Raw genomic sequence first — 16,097 nt, forward strand, 5'->3', positions numbered from 1 at the left:
GATGGGGTGGAGAGGTGGCAAGCCTGTCTTTAAAGTGCTTTGCTCTGACAGTGCAGCGGACTCCATGAACGCCTAAGAGGTGGAACCAGCCACCTCCTGGCCTTCCTTTTGCTCCAGAGCTGAGCGAAAAGCAGAGACCTGGGCACAGCTATTCCCAACTAATCTACTCCTTTCCCCCTTGACCTGAGGGGTTAGACTGCTCTGTATTTTGGGCTTGGGTTTGGGAACGTTCCCAGGACCATGAGCGCCCCTGCTGGGAACCCACGCTCAGATCTGATATTCCCAGCTTTCCTCTTCCAGACCCCTGTTGAGCACACCCCTCAATTCCGTCTTCAGGGCCCCTTGCCGAAGTTTCTCCCAGTTGGTGCTGCTCCGGGAGATGCTTCGGGACACTGAGGGGGTGGGGAGGGATAGGTTGTGGCCAGAGGGGCGGTGTGGCTGCAGTTTTTCCGAGTCCTTGTCCAAGTCGTAGGAACCCCGGTGGTGGAAGGCCCGCCCATAGCGCCGGGCTCGCTGCTGGTGGAGGTCCTGCCTGTCTTCCACCCTGAGGAGGACAGGGGACTTGAGAGGTGTCCACGGGCAAAGGGCTGGAGCTGCTTGTCTCCTGTGCCAGCCCCTCAGCAGGCAGGCCATCGGGACGAGGGAGGGCACAGGGCCCAACCCTGAGGTCACAGGAACGCCCAGCCCCTCATAGTCACTCACCGCAGGAACCAGCGGTCCCCCAGCCCATAATCTCCCCCAAAGATCCCAGAGCGAGGCCACAGGCAGCGAGGCAACTTCCGCTCCAGCATCACCGTGGTGGCCACAACCTGCAGATGGGGACAGGAGGGGAAGTCAGTGAGGCTGGGTGTCGAGGGAGCTGAAGTGTAGGGAGATGGGAGGACAGTTAAGCAGCAGCTTGGAAAGTCAGGGACTCTGTGGTGTCCCAGAGGGGGCAAACAGCACCCCTAAGCTAAGGATGATGGTGTCAGCTCTGTCAGCCCCCTTTTGTGGAGTCAGTGGGAGCCACTCAGTTCTGTGCCCAGTGACCTGACATCCATGCAGATGCCAGGCTGGTCCTGCAGGGGGCGAGAGACCTGAATCCCAGGACAAATGGGGAAGGTGAGCAAAGCAAATAGAGAGAGGCCCTCGGGGCTACAGGATATTTTGACCCTATAGACACATAGGCCGTGTATAAATGCAAGCACCCTCCTGAGACATCTAACGTCAGTACATTTGCCTGGAAAAAGCATTTTCCTGAGTAAATCCCATTTAGCCAGTTTAGGAAGGTTCTTTTTTTTTTTTTTTTTTTTGTTAGTTGGTTTTTTAGCTCCATTTTCTACACAGCACAGTTAAATGCCATCCAGTTTTCAGGATTTCCATTTTTATTTTACAGGAATTATTTTTGTTGAGATGAATTATTTTCCTCATGTATTTTTAAGTGATGATTTGATTTTTTAATGGCCTCTTGTCCCCACCATGATGCTCTGACTGAAGGAAGTTTCTGCTACTATAGGGGAGTTTTTGTGGCGTTATTTTTAACATGTCTGATTTTTCTGGGTCAAATTTCGAAGACTGAAATATTGCCAAGAAAATGGAAATACTCCAGTTTGTATTCAGTTGCAAAGTTTACGAAATGCCATTACCTTTATTCTTGATTTAATTCGTGTTGATTACTCTAGAAAAGACAGGCTTTCGTTTTTTGAGCAAACTGTGAGGAATTCTTTTCAGCTATTCCAGCCTTGCTCAGTGGTCTTGCTAATCCAGTTCTATTGTATACTCTGTATCATTCTGTTCACTGTGCGATAATGGTCCAAACACATGAAGTCAAAATACCCTGCTTCTGAATTTGGCACAAAGGAAAGGACATGCACCAGCCCACCCAGCCACCAGGGGGCTCACCTGAGCCCGCCAGAGTTCATCCCGCTCGTGAGCCACCCGCCAGTGAGTGTCGCCCATCATGGCGATGAGGAGATTGAGCATGAGCAGGGTGGCGATGATGGCGAAGGCAGCGTAGGTGATGCTGTACATGAAGGGTAGGTCCACGTCGTAGTTGGCAGGGCCATCGATGATGGTGAGGAACATCTCAAAGGTGCTGAACAGGGCCATGGGGTAGTTGTAGAAGTGCCCCAGCTCATCGGGGTTCTCTGTCTGGAAGATGATATAGAAGGCTGCTCCACCCAAGGGGGTGAGAGTTACCATGGTGAGGGCAACCGTGGCCGTGACCGAACCACAGCCAGCTCTTTGCTGCCCATCCCCCACATCTCCACAGCACCAGCCCAGCCCTTCACGCTCCGTACATTAGGTTCTTAGATTGCCTTCTTTTCCAAAGGATTCATCCTTCTGATCCCAGGAGCCACCTCTCCCTGTCACCCCTAGTTGTCCCTCACCTCTGCCTCTTCCCACCTTTTCCCAAGTCTGTCTGAGCCCTTCTGTGCTGTCCAGGCTCCTCCAGCCTCCCCTTCCCATGGCCTCCATCCTAACCAGGTGGTTTACCTGAGGTAAAGCCCAGGATGACCACAGCCATCAACCAGCAGAATCTCATCAAGTCACCAAAAATCATCTATAGAGTGGAGAGGGGGAAGATCACGTTCATCTCCCCAGCCACTGCCCATCCCGGCCTCGAATGGACCTGGGAACCCTGGCGGCTCCACCCTCCAGGTCAGGGTTGGCAAACGGGCTGCAGGCCAGGGCTGGTTGGTCTATTTCGGTATGGCCCTTGAACTAAGAATAGTTTTTACATTTTTAAAGACTTGGGAAAAAAGAAGAGGGGGGGAAAGAATATGCAGCAGAGACCATACGTGGCTCACAAAGCCTGAGACGTCGTCTGTTATGTGGCTTTTGACCGGAATGTTTGCAGTCCCTTTTCTAGGCCCGTTCTCTAGGACCCTTGGGGGTAGAGGGGCACAGACCTTCTGGATCATGATGGTGAAGGGGCCTAGCATCTGGAATCCTCGGGCGAAGTACATGACGTTGCACCAGCCCAGCACCAGGGCGAAGGACATGGGCACCACCTCCCCGCTGGTGTTGGTGAGCCTCATCACCATGGTGACCAGCACCATGCATGCATAGGTGATGCTGGAGGGAGAGCAGAGGGCAGGGAGGGATGAGAGGGGCCTGGGATTATCCTGGGCACCCAAGAGTAAGAGGCAGTATGAACACGTGCAGATTCAGTCTTCTCGAGCTCAGTGCTCGGGGTCACACACAAGGCTTGAGGGGACAGGCTCTCCAGGGGCTCCCCAGGGGTCAGGAATCCAGGAGAGAAGGGACGAGACTCACATGAGGACATGGAACGGCCCCCCGAGGATGGTGTGTCCGAAGAAGCGCGTGAACCCCACCCTGAAGATGTCTGGGATCTGCAGACACAAAGGCCGGGGCTCGGGCTGGATCCTCAGGGCAGGCAGCCACGCCCAGGACCCAGTCCACGCCGCACCTCTACGATCAGAATGATCACAGCTCCGATGACCGTCACTAGTTCCCCCACCAGTCGGACGGCATCCTGGTGGGTCACGTAGGCCTCCTGAAGGGGGGGAGTGTGGTCAGGGCACGCAGGGTCTCGTGTGTCTGCCCTGCCGGCCCCTGGTCAGAGGTCAGTGTCTCTTGTTCGAGTCTTTTTAACTTGGTAGTTTGGCTTTCTCATACCCTGCTCTTTGAGTGCATGTGTGTTTCTCTCTGTGTGTGTGTGTGTGTGTTTGGGGGCTGTGCCTGTGTGTTTGAGACCTGGGTGAGGGGAGAAATGTGGGTGGAAGGACAGGACCATGATTCAATCAAATCTGAGGAAGGGCCGACAGCCGATCCTGTCCCAGGTCCTGCTGCTCCCACACGTCACCTGAAGCAGTTTTTGCTGCAGGAGGGTGTTGTCCCGGGGCTGGGTGCGGTTGTCCGTCCTGGGCTTCAGGGGGCGGTAGACGCAGCACATGGTGAAGCAGATGATGTAGAGCACGTACAAGGCGCCCAGCAGGCAGAAGTAGGGCCGGCCGTATCGCTTCCACTTGAGGCTCACCAGCTCCTTCACTGGCGTTTGGTCCAGGATCTGGCGAGCCTGCAGCAGGGAGACCCCAGAGCAGGCGGCTCAAAGACCCTGGCGCCCCTCCCCCACTGCTCTCCAACCCGAACACCCTGTACCTCCCGCTTCTTGGTGGTGACAATAAGTTCCAGTAGCGAAGGTTCATCTCCAGAGGAATCGATCTCCGTGAGGTCATAGAGGGTGTAGGTCGTCAACCCAAAGGTCCCCTGGCTGTGCTTCCATTTCTGCATCAGGTGGTGGAACATCTAAGGTGGGGGGCAAGACTGAGGCATGAGGGGCACGCAAAGGAGAGAGTCACAGGGTGGGAGTGGGGAGCAGGTCCAGGAGGGCAGCACTACCGGAAGTGGTGGCCACTCTCTGCTCCACGACCACCCACCGCCGCTGGGGCAGAAGAACCCATGCTCATGCTGACCCCCTAGGTTGCTCCCTGACCACCCCCCCCCCACAGCTCTCTCTAAATCTTGGGAAGAGGAGAGAGTTGGGAGGGCTGCAGCCCTGTGGTGTAGAAGGTAGATGTGGGCATCACCGCTCCAGGGTGAGATCTAGACCCTGTTGACCCCCAGCGCCTCAGGGAAGAGAAAAAGGACAAGAAAGCGACCAGTGGACAAGGGACATAGGGCCTTAAAGAGACACTGAAACCTGAAAATGAGACCTCGGCATCAGGGTGGCGTGCTTACATCTGCTTTCCCAAAAGACTAAGAGTATGGGACCGGGGTCAGTAGGACAACACCGTGGGGTGGAGGGTGTGTCCCTCACCACAGTATTGCCCTCCACTCCCGCCAACTTGAAGGGGGTGAGGCCCTGGTGATTGGGCACAAGGTCCAGGGGCTGCAGGTGGGCTCCACGCCCATCGTAGGACAGCAGCAGGTTGTACATCTGGCAGGCAGAGGTCTTGTTGGGCTGGAAGATGAGGATGTGCAGCACTGTGTTTCCTGGGGGAGGACACGGGTGTCACATGGCCACAAGACCCACTGTCCCAGCCCCTCTGCTCCCCTCGCCTCCTGCTCCCAGTGCTTACCCAGGGAGTCCTGGGCCCGGATGTTCGCTCCATGTTCGATGAGCAGACGCACGAGCTCCTCGCTGCCCACGCAGGCAGCAAAGGACAGAGGGTGCTCCCCTGGGGACACAGAGGGCTCTGGAGCATGAGTGCAGGCTGGGGTGTGAATTCTCCCAGGGACTACCTGTTCCTCCCCACATCTCCGTGCTGGGCTTGGGGACACTTGTCAGCAGAACCAGAGGCAGGGATGGTGCAGGAGTGGCCTTAAGCCCTCTAAGGGCTGACCCTACTCCCCTCCCCCCTCCACCACCAGCCTCCCAGGCACGGGGCACAGGGCCCTCCTCTCTTGCCCACCACTCACCTCCCTCCCCCCAGGCCTGGCCCTGGCTCTCACCAAAGTAGACGTGGTTTTGGGGGCTGTGGCGGAAAGCTGAGCCTGTAGCTCTGGCAGAAATGCTGGCCCCGTGGGTGAGCAGGGCTCGCACCAAGTTCACATTCTGGTTCAGGATGGCCACGTGCAGTGCAGTCTGGCCTGGTTCAGAGAGAGCCCTGAGTCGTGGGGTTGTGCTCAGCATTATGCAGGGGGGCCCATATCCATACATGATCCAGCACCAGGGCAGCCTGGGGCGTGGGGACTCGAGGCCCCCAGCCAGGCAGGGTCCCAAGGGGATCCAGCAGCCACCCACTTCTTCCCACTCTCTGGGCTTCTCTATTTCAGGGGGTTGTGCCCTAATGAGGTGCAGTGAGAATGACAAAGGAGAAGGGAACAGGGAGCAGCAGAGCTCAGATTCCCTGTTTGGTTTCCCCGAATCATCCAGCAAAGCTTGACTTGAAATATCCAACAGGCCTCCCCTTCCCTCCACCCCGGGCCCCTGTCTCCTCACCCTCGTAGAGCTCAGAGGTCATGGGCTCAGAGACCAGGTCTGGGGCAGCCTCCATCAGCAGCGCGGCCGCCTCCAAGTTGTCATAGAGGGCTGCTATGTGCAACGCTGTCTCCCCCAGGGCTCCTGGGCAGAAAGAGGAGGTGCAGGGCTTCTATGGGCAGGGGAATGGGGATGAGAGTGATGTAGGTGCCCAAGGCGCCTGGGGCTGATCAGGGAGGGGAGAGGTGCCCAGGGCTCTGCTCCTTCCTTACCTCTTTGGTGCACCTCACAGGCCTGATACTTGAGCAGCTTGTTGAGAGCCTGGACATCATTCTCTTTGGCAGCTAGAAGGAGAGGGCACCCCAAGATCCTAGAAGGCAATGGGGTCAGAAAGGCGGCAACTGTGAGCATGCCCCAGTGGTGGAGCAAGGGGTAATGGCTTTGCTTCATCCTATACAAACATGTAGCTCAGTGACAATGAACCCCAAGGTCCCTGGGGCAGGGAAGTGAGGCCATTGAGCTGCAAAGCGTTGCCTGATCTCTTTTTTCCTGCGCAGTGAGTTCACAGAAATCTCAGCGGCTGGTTTCCTACCCCTGGGTACAGACACCAGAATGCGTGAATGTACCTGTGCTTGTCAGGTATGGAGGGGAGGGGCTTTACCTAGGCACTCATTCACCTCCTGACCTGTTGACTGTGCAGCAACCCTGATTCAAGTTCACTGAGTGTCTTGAGATTACCCTCCACGATAAGCCTTGTTTTCTAGGACGAGGAGTACCAGGCATCCCTCCGTCTTGTTTGTGGAGGAAGTCGACAGGAAGAGTTTAGCAGATTTTCTCCTGTGCTCTTCCTCCCAGACTTCTTAGAGAACCCTGTGACCCTGGCACCTCCCTTCCCTCTACCAGCATCTTAGGGCTTCATCCAATAGAAATGGCACATGTTTTCCTGGGCCCCAAGTCGGGGTATAGTTTCTCCCTACTTCCTCTTTGTTTCTCACTTGTTCTAAGCAACAATCATCTTCTCTTCCGGCTCCCCAAACCCTCTCTTGAGTTTTATTCCGACCGTGAACTTTAAAACTTTTTTAAAGGTCAAGACTTACTTCAACTAAGACCCAGGGGACCCCTTTCGTTCAATGTTCTCTTTTGATCCAGAGCCATGGGATCTCTATGGGAGTGAATGAAATAACCCTGTTTATCCAGAGATGGCCAGTTGCGTGACTGACAAAGAGACCCAGACAGGCGCCCACATACCAAGGACTCATAGTGGCAGGAAATCCACTCCTGCACTGGGGGTGGGGGTGGGGGTGGGGGATTGGGGGAGGAGGGAGAGCTCAAGACGCACACCCCACAACGCTGGCTTCAAACCCCCTTACCCCACACAGGCAGCCCCAGCCCTGCCAATTGTTCCTCAACTCATCCTCTCCCCAGTCAATCCCCTCCTCCTCGTCCTGACTGCCTCTCCTGATTCACGTCCCCATTCTCCAGCCCCAGATTCGCAAAAGCCTCTCCTAACTAGTCTCCCCACACCCTGGTTACCCCCTGGCTATCCTGGATGCCGCCAATACACTGTCTTTGAGTGGCAAATGCAATCAAAGCTTTCAAAAGTATCCAAGGAGAAGGAACCAAGGGGTCCTTTCCAGTGTTCAGGCCACACTTTTCCACGCTCGTCTTCACCCTCACGCTTCTCCCACGCAGCCCACTGGCCTCGCCGCCCGAGGGCATATCATTCTGTACCACTGCCCTAATGCCCCTCAGCCCTGAAATATACCCCCCACCCTCATAATTGTCTCTTCTGCATTCCTAGGATATGTGCCCGGCGTGAGGCAGCCAGCCCCCCGCCCCTCTGCAGAATGACTGAGGAACGGTGCCAAAACGTGGTTTAGTCTTACTGTCTCCTTATTATCTTTATTGGTCACCCTGAAGCCAACCTGAAGCAGACGTATAATCTAAGTTAAAAAAAAAAAGAGTATGCTTGGTATGCAAACAGCTGCAAAACGAGTTTTCTGTACACACCTCCACCACCGCCTTCCCAACAAACAACTTGACCAAACCGCTCCTCAACCGATATTTTGGAGTCAGCACTACGCCCACACAGGGACACACGGCCTCCCCAGGGACGTCGGCGCTCTCCTCCGGCCGTTCCACCATTGAGTATGCGTGTTGTGGTCGGTGTCTGTCCCTCGCTCTGCTCTAGGGGGACGTGAAGGCAGCGATCAGCCGCTTTCTCTCCTCTGTATGCTTGTCCTGCCCTCCTCCGATTGCCTTCTAGTTTTGTGCCTGGCTTTGACTAAATGCCTGGAAGGCGAACGGCAAAGCTAGGGGTGGGCTCTCACTCCCTGGGGCTCTCACTACCCAAGGTCCAGCTTTGCCGTAGCTCCCTGCCTTCTAGGGTATGAGGGGGCAGGCTAGTCTGTGACAGGCCCGAAGATATATATCCCTTTCAGTCCCTCCACATCTCCGAAGGCAGTGAACATCCCCCGCAGGCATTCTCTGTGTGTTCATTTCCTTCCGTCTGCTGAGGGCACTGCTAGGCCGGGAAGGTCAAGGAGCTGCTGTCTGACTCAGGCTCACCAGGGCCACCCAACAAGAACATGGGATGCTCCGTTCAATTTGAATTCTAGATACGCAACAAATAATGTTTTAGTGTAAGTCTGTGCCATGTAATATTTGTGACATACTTACAAGGGAGGGGCCCCAAGAGAACAGAATTTACCTATAAAGCATTGTGCATGTATTCTTGCATGTTTAAATGTCGGTCACCTTCCAAGTCCTCTCCATTTGATGCAATGCACCTGTCAAAACTTCTTTTCCACGGCTCAGAATGGTTTTTGAACTTGTTGATTTTGATGGTTTTTAGCGCTTCTACTTTTTTGTTTGTTTGTTTGTTTCACCTTTTCTACATTGGGGAAATGAAAAAGTTGCTTGGGGTGAGATCCAGTGAATAGAAAGGATGGGGCACAGGAGTCATGCTGTTTTCAGTAAAAAACTGCTGAACACTCGGCGCAGTGTGGGCGGGTACAGTCATAAATCACCCATCGTGAAAATGGGCAAATGCGTTGAAAGAGCCTTCACAAAAATTCACTGAAGCCTAATGCAGCCTCTCACAACAACACCAGCTGGTGCAATGACACAGATGGGTTCCTAGAACACTCACCTAGTGGGGGAAGCCTGTACTATGAGGGGTCTGTCCTCCAGAATGTAATTCTTTTTGGGGGGTGGTTCCTTATCTCATACTAATAATGTATTGTTTATCTAAACTTCACATTTAACTCCATGCCCTCCATTTTATCTGGCGTGCACAGTCAGACCACACTCTGGTTAAAGACCCCACTTAGAACCCAGCCCGGCACGGTTATGAGGGCCCGCCTCCTCTGGTTGGCAAATTCAGCCAAAAGGGGAGCAGCCTGGGGACTGTTCTGAGAGGATCAGGCAGAGCCATTACTTGCAATAGCACCACAGGGCCACAAGGGGACAGTAGAGAAAACCCTCGCTCACATTCCTGGCAATAGGGGGGATCCCCAAAACACCCGACTGTACTTGGGCCCCCTAAAAACGATGCAAGAACAGACCCACCCAAAGATTCCTGGGCCTGAGGCCCCAGTAGTTTCTTTGATGGCGACCCAGCGGAGAAGTTTACATCTGGAGCAAACCCTTTATGCCTTCACCAGAAGGCTGCCAGATGCCTCCCGAGGGCAGGAAGCAGAGAGATACCGAAGAGGTAGAAGCTCCTCGTTTGAATGGTTAGATTACACTCTCCTTCCCAGGGGAAAGGGTCGCTTTATTTAGCAGAATGCTCTGCATTGCTACCCAAATCCCCTAGTTATACAAAGAGCACTGGTTCTCAAACAGAGGCTACGCCCAGCCCCTCCCCCAAGGAATCTGGCAATGTTGGGGGACATTTTGGGTTGTTACAACTGGGGGAAGGGTGCTAACTTCCAGTGGGTGGAGGGGAGGGTGTGGTAAGCACCTCACACAGGCAGCTTCCCATAACAAAGGGTTTTCCTGCCCATCCTGTGCCAAGGTAGAGAAACCCCAACTGGGAAGTTGTAATTATTCCTAATCCATTTTTTAAAAGGGATACCTCAACATTACAAAGGACGAGAAATGACCTACACGCGCATGTTTGCATACACACCATTAAACAAAAAGGTGAAGCCTTTGAAGCACCCACTGACTAAGGAGCCCCAGGACATGACAGAGGGGGTCTGACACTGAGTCTGAGAAAAAGGGGTTTGCAGGATTTAGAATGTTTTCTTTTGCTGGACAATTATTTGTCAGATCGAACCATTGAGTTCCATATTAAACTGGTGCGAGACTTAACCATGGGATTCCTGGCAGAAAACTTAGCACATCACTTGTAAACCAACCGTGGCGCCCCCTCCCCCTCAGGCTTCCCTCTGGCCCCGCAGTGGGAACCCCTCACTTCCCCCTGCCCAGGTCCCGCTACCCTGTGCTCTGCCCATCCGTTCCCGAGGATGTGTATGTGCCGGTGTGTGTGCACACCCCCGTGTGCAGGGTGCACAGGTTTTGTATATGGATGCTGGGAAACAAGGCAGGGCTGGGAATATCTGCAGGAGAAGTGAAATCAGAATTTTAGAGCAGGGAAGTCCCTGGAAAACTAGTCTAATCTGTTTGTGCAACAGACGGATCTTTCTCAGGCGTGGAGTCTGAGGGGACTTGTCCTAACACGTCAGAGGTAGAGCTGGGATGAGCGCCCCAGTTGTCATGTACTCTGTTCTCATTCTTGGTGTCATCAGGGTTTGCAACGGGGTTGGAAGATGCACGGGGGGGCTGTGTGGGTTCCCCTGGTTGGGCCACAAGCATCCTCTGGGGCGTGGGGGTGGGGGGTGTCCTTTGGGAAGGGGAGGGCACAGACAACACGGTGGCTCAGAGTACGTTTCCAGAATGAATATGGCTTTGACAGGAGGAAGCTCCCAAGCCCTCTCCGCTCCTGCTGTCCTTTCGCTCATTATCCCTTTTGCTCCTCCCAGCCCTGCCATGAAAGCTGGGCAATGCTCTCGTTTTTTTCAGAAAAGGAAACTGAGGCCGAATAGCCCAATCCTCCCGGGAAGATCACATAGAGAGTTAAAAGCAGAATGTTTCACCAAGAACCTAGCCTTAGGCTCTCACCACTAAATTATGTGGTTCTTCAAGTTTTATGACTCTTCCCAGGGGGAGAGGGCCAGCCCGGAGTAGTGACCACAGATGAAGGAAACCACAGTCAGGTATGGGGAGGAGGCACACACTGGCCACTTGTGGGCCACCTCCCTCCGGGTCAAGTTCTTGGCAACGGAATGAGGTTCAAAGCTTCCAGGAAAGTGGCTATTTGCAGCCTTGGAGTCGGGCTGCAACTCCGTCATGCGTGTAGGTAGACCCGTGTGCCAGCAAAGACGCAAGTGCACAGAGTTACGGAGGCGGGGAGTCCTGGGGCTGGCTTTCCATAGACACGTCCGCTCACCTGGAGTTCTGGGTGTCTGTCTCACCGGAGGGGAACCCGCGGCACTCCCTGCCTTCCTGCAGACTGTGGGGAGGGGGACGATGGCAGCAAAGGGCCCTCTCCAGAAGCTGCCCAGCACAGCCCACACCGGCCAAAATCAGACACCGCAGCACCCTTCTCTGTGCTCCCACGACACCGTTCACCCCCTCCTTAGGGTGCTGACCAAGCCTCGACACATTGAGGCACACCAGTGCATTTCGTCCACAAGAACCTGAGCTTGGGAGAGCAGGGAAGGTGCCCTGTTCTCGTTCCTGCAAACCCAGCAGAGTACTCCCTGCTGGATAAATGTTGAGCACGCTGAACATCAGGAAAGAAGACGGCTCAGGGCCCAGGGAGAGTTGCAACAGGAGCAAGGGGAGAGTTCAGCTTGGATGGCAACGTGGGGCATTTACCCAGAGTGGGTTTTGTGACTGAGACCCAAGGAAAGCCCTCCAGCTAGAGGAGCCCCGGGTTTTCTATCAGCCCAGGGAGACCAGGAAGCGCCCCCTTCTCACTGGACCATGCTCCACCCCCTGGAGGGCCCCCCAACCCCACCCTGAATCCCACTCTGAGCCCTTGGCACAGATTCCTATGCCCTCCCACCCCTCCTCGCTCTCCCTGGGCCTGCCTCTTTCCCAGGGGGTAAAGTCCCTCCTTCCCGCTGTTACACTGGGGCTTCCGAGATAAGATTGGTGCTGGTAACATTGTTGGCTACTTTCTTCCATCAGTGTACCCCCTGACCTGACTATATTGTCCTCGTGTCCATGGTTATCTCGTTTTTTTTTTTTTTTTTCTAATTACCTGGTGACTTCATGGCCTAGTCCTCTCCCCTTCCTGCTTACTTCAGGGTCCACCCAGGGGACAGTCAGTACTCCTGACTCCCGGTGGGTGGGAAGAAGAGGACCAAGGGGTTGCGGAATCAGGCAGGGAGATCAGTCACCGGAGGGGGATCCCTCCAAGTGAGGTAACATCAGGCCTCTCTAGCCCAAGGCACAGGAAGAGGCTCCCCAGATGGTCTCCAGAAGAAATGAGACAGAAAAGGCAGGTGGAAGCCGCCCCCACACAGCCAGGCTGTGGTCCCTCACTCTGTCTTCACCTCACGTGGGCACACACGGAACTCCCGTTACCCCTTCTTCCAAAACCCCAGGCCTTCCTGCGCTCTGAGGCTGCCGCCCCAGCCCTGGGGTCCTGGGAGTGGGATGGGGATGAGCGGGACCCGTGGTGGCCGAGTCTGCAACAACACCACCATTCTGTTGCCGCCAGACGTCACCAGCCAAACATGTACTCAGCCCCCACTCTCCCAGGCCTGGGGGACAGAGGTGGGCGGCTGGTGTGAGAGACGGGAAGCCCAGACTGAAACAGCCGGGGCTCAGCCCAGCCCAGAATCCTTGAGCGAAAGTGGGGAAAACCACAGGTCCTCCAAGTGGCCTCTTAGCCTCCTTCCTCCTGGTCAGGCCCAGAGGGGGACCCCAATGGGAGGACTCCCTTCAGGGGTACAACTCCGATCTGCAGAGACTTTGGAAGGAGACCACACAGAGGGATGGCTTCAAGCTTCCACCAGGTCCCCTCCTCCCAGCTCCCAGCTCTAAGCTGCCAGGGATGAGTGGGTGGGGGAGAATCAGAGGCATTCAGGGAAATTCTCAGGGGCTGGAAGCAGCAAGTGTGATTTCTCTAGAGCTCAAACTCTAGAGCTTCTCAGGTTCCCCAACCTGGATGAGACGGTGGGCGAACACCGGTCCTAAGTACGTTCTGGCCCGTTTTCTGTGCCTGTCTGCCGTGGCAGAGAGCAATAAATTGCAGGCTGGGTCCCAGGCCTGTTCATCTTTATACCCTCCCATCGACAGCTGAGGCAATTAATGCACAGGAATGATAACTATGATGCCATGATCCCATTTGGTCTTCTTCTGGGGTCATCCGAAGATCCTCCCTGTCCCATTCATCCCTGCATTCATTCATTTCCACATGCCTGGGTGTGTGCGCTGTACGTTTCTGCCAGGGAGGTCCTAGGGGCAGGGACCAGGGATGAAAGGCATAGCTGGGACCCACCCGTCTGGTGGAGGTTCATTGATGCCACAATCCTTCCAAGGCCCAGCAAGTTGTCTGGCCATCAGGAAAACACAGTCAACCCTTGCACAACATGAGTTTGAAATATCGGACCCCCCTATAAGTGAATGTTTTCAATGGACCCGCTCACTGCAGTCGGCAAGCACTATTTGATGGACTCTTGCAGCTGAAACCCACCTTGGCCAAGGGTCAACTGGCAGCTGAGAATCCTTGTACATGGAGGGCCGACATCAGTAATTCATGAGTTTCTTGAGTGCACACTCTCGGCCGTCCTAACCCCGGCATTGTTCAAGGGTCAACTGCACCCACAAGAAGCTGCATAACTGACTTGGATCTTAAAGATGGTGAGAACCTGTGTCCACACCAGCCCTCCTCCTGGAGCCCTGGGGCCCTGCAGGCCAAAACTCTTGAGGCAAAATGCTCCGGAGGGTCAGGTCTGGAGCACAGTCTGTCCAGACTGAGGTGCCGAACAAAGACAGAGAGGGAGGAGGGGTAGGGGGGAGGCTGAGGGAGAGGGACACACCTGGGGAGGGGGCAGCTGGCGGCAGCAGGTGGAGACTTACCTCTTCTGCTGCAGCAGGTTCTGCTCATCTCGGCTCTGAGCCCAGGACTCCTGTCTCTGGAACCATCTGCAGAACTTTCTCCATAGGCAGAGAATGGGCCCCGTCTTCTTGGTCAGTGGCAGCCCCATGTCTGGTAGGGCCGGCTCCTTGTGGGGCTGAGGTGGAGACCAGACCCCGACTGGACTCAGTTTGGGGGCCGCATCGGTCTCCCCAAGGGCCAGCCTGCCCTCCCCCTGGAGAGGCCCCATCTCCAACCTCCCTGGCCCCCACAGGAGTCTCGGGAAGCTGCCCCAGCCAGACTGCAGAAGCCTCCCAGGTGGTTACACTTGGCAGAGCTGAGACTCCCTCATTGGGCTCCTCTGGCAGGAGCTGCTGGGATCTGTGCAGACGAACTCCCTCCCTCCTCCCAAATTACCTGAGATTTAAAGAGACAGGCCAGCAGACCTGCCTGCCACCTGGGACCTTGCGTAAACTCCTTCACCCTGGTCTCTCTCTCTGCCCCCAGGCCAGTGCAGGGACAGACAGCCTTCAAAGAGACTAGAGAGACCTCTCTTGGACTTTGGGATACCTGCTGACCTTTTATAGAAGGGCCCGGAAGGGTCAGGCTAGCTTGAGAGACTCAAGGCAGTGACGGAGGAGGGAGGGGTCAGGCGATCCTTTGGGGGTTGGGGGCCCCTCAAGTGAGCGAGTGAGTGAGCCCTGCCTTCTCACAGGGCTTTTTCTTCAGCAGCCCACCCCCCACCCCCATCCTCTACAGAGCCTTCCCTGCTGGGGGCTTAGCTTTTCTTCACTCTCCCAGTTTAGTCTCTCACCTGTCCCAGAATAGGTACACAAGTCTTGAAAACCCTTAGACCCCTAACCAACTCCAGGTCAGCAAACTCTTCTGTAAAGGGCCGAGATAGTAAACGCAAATATTTCGGCTTTGCAAGCCCAGGCAAACAATCTCCGGCACATTCTTTTTCTTTTTCTCCTCCTCCTCCTTTTTTCATACCCCTTTAAAGATGTAAAATTTCTTCTGAGCTCATGGTCCAAGACATAAAACGGAGCCGGGGCAGAACCTGGGCCCAGGACAGAGTTTGCAGTCCCCTACTCTGGACCTCTAGAGAATGACCCTGCCACCACCCAACACAACATGTATGTACTAGGGTGCCAAATAAAATAGAAGATGTCCGGTTCAACTTGAATTTCGATAAACAACAAAGACTGTTTTTAGTGTACGTATGCCCAAGTATTACAAATACTTCCTCTGGCAACCTCCAGTTTATTCACCTGCTCGCTACTTCACTAAGTGGTCCCAGGTAGGCTTACATCACACCTGGAAGGCAGGTATTATTACCTGCATTTTACCACTGGGAGGAAAAACAAAGCTCAGAGCGGCAAACTGACCCAGGGCCATACGGCCCATTTGGCGGCAGAGACAGATTCAGCCTCAGTCCCCTGATGCCATGCGAAGCCGCTGTCTCAGCCCTACCACACTCCCTCTTCCCAGATGGCAGGCAGAGCTCCAGTGAGGAGAAGGGACCTGCAGTCCCAGAGATGAAGGATGACAGAGCCCATCCCAGTCCCACAATTCAGAACTCTGACCAGAAAGAGCTGGAAGCCATCAGGAAGGTCAGTTAGTTCAACCCCTACTTTGGGAAGAAACAGGCCTTGACTTCTGTGAAGGCCCAAGGCAACACACAGATCCTATGGCCTGGGCCTGGCTGTCAGAGTCCCAGGTATGTGGGGGTCACTAGCTTTAGAGTCTGCTTTTGTCCTATGTGTCCCTGATCCAGAGGGCTGCAGGATGCAGCAAGGACAGAGAACACTTAGGTGCAGGGTGGGGTGTCTCCGTGGGCAAGGTGGGGGGAGGGGGGAGGGTCAGTCTCGAATCTAAAGAGAAGCAAGTCTTCCATTCCTCCTGTTGGCCCGAGGCCAGGCCTGAGTGCCCTGAACAAACAATGCAGTTCAATCAGCTGCCGTCCCCACCCACCCAGGGGTCAGTAGGTTCAGACTGGGGTAGGGAGGGGAGAAGGCACCAGAACCCAAACCTTGAACTAAGACCTTTGTGCCCATTAAGCCAGTGTTTGTCTGCCTGCCGACCCACCCACCTTCTCTGTCCTCCAGCCAAAGACCCCAGGGCAGTGCCGGG

The 16,097-nt window shown here is 55.0% G+C and overlaps 1 protein-coding gene across 4 annotated transcripts; it reads right to left on the reverse strand.

Annotated features, from left to right (window-relative positions):
- Positions 1 to 119: 119 nt before the first annotated feature.
- TRPV6 (transient receptor potential cation channel subfamily V member 6) lies at positions 120 to 15,020 on the reverse strand. Of its 4 annotated transcripts, none has more exons than XM_037068978.1 (16): positions 14,779 to 15,020; positions 13,967 to 14,121; positions 6,139 to 6,236; positions 5,888 to 6,010; positions 5,398 to 5,535; positions 5,025 to 5,123; positions 4,763 to 4,938; positions 4,105 to 4,251; positions 3,809 to 4,021; positions 3,413 to 3,499; positions 3,259 to 3,335; positions 2,892 to 3,057; positions 2,476 to 2,542; positions 1,882 to 2,150; positions 703 to 809; positions 120 to 544 (listed from the first exon to the last, which is right to left on the reverse strand). In XM_037068978.1, exons 1-16 carry the CDS (start codon positions 14,953 to 14,955, stop codon positions 268 to 270), a joined length of 2,376 nt encoding a protein of 791 aa, XP_036924873.1. In that variant the 5' UTR covers positions 14,956 to 15,020; the 3' UTR covers positions 120 to 267. The 4 variants fall into 4 exon arrangements, with proteins under 4 accessions (XP_036924873.1, XP_036924876.1, XP_036924875.1 ...); XM_037068981.1 differs by lacking the exon at positions 14,779 to 15,020 and adding an exon at positions 14,382 to 14,446; XM_037068980.1 differs by lacking the exon at positions 14,779 to 15,020 and adding an exon at positions 14,222 to 14,345.
- Positions 15,021 to 16,097: the final 1,077 nt, after the last annotated feature.

The sequence above is a fragment of the Sturnira hondurensis genome, unplaced genomic scaffold (genome assembly GCF_014824575.4).
Source record: "Sturnira hondurensis isolate 20B ecotype Veracruz unplaced genomic scaffold, ASM1482457v3 Scaffold0018310, whole genome shotgun sequence".
NCBI lineage: Eukaryota > Metazoa > Chordata > Mammalia > Chiroptera > Phyllostomidae > Sturnira > Sturnira hondurensis.

Excerpts from the sequence above, each read along its gene's own strand:
- TRPV6 (XM_037068978.1), bottom strand. The coding sequence starts at position 14,955 with ATGAAAAAAGGAGGAGGAGGAGAAAAAGAAAAAGAATGTGCCGGAGAT. Across the intron at positions 2,151-2,475 it reads CATCCTGGGCTTTACCTCAG|CCTTCTATATCATCTTCCAG; the intron begins GTAAACCACCTG and ends TGGGTGGAGCAG. Across the intron at positions 545-702 it reads GGGGACCGCTGGTTCCTGCG|GGTGGAAGACAGGCAGGACC; the intron begins GTGAGTGACTAT and ends TGTCCTCCTCAG.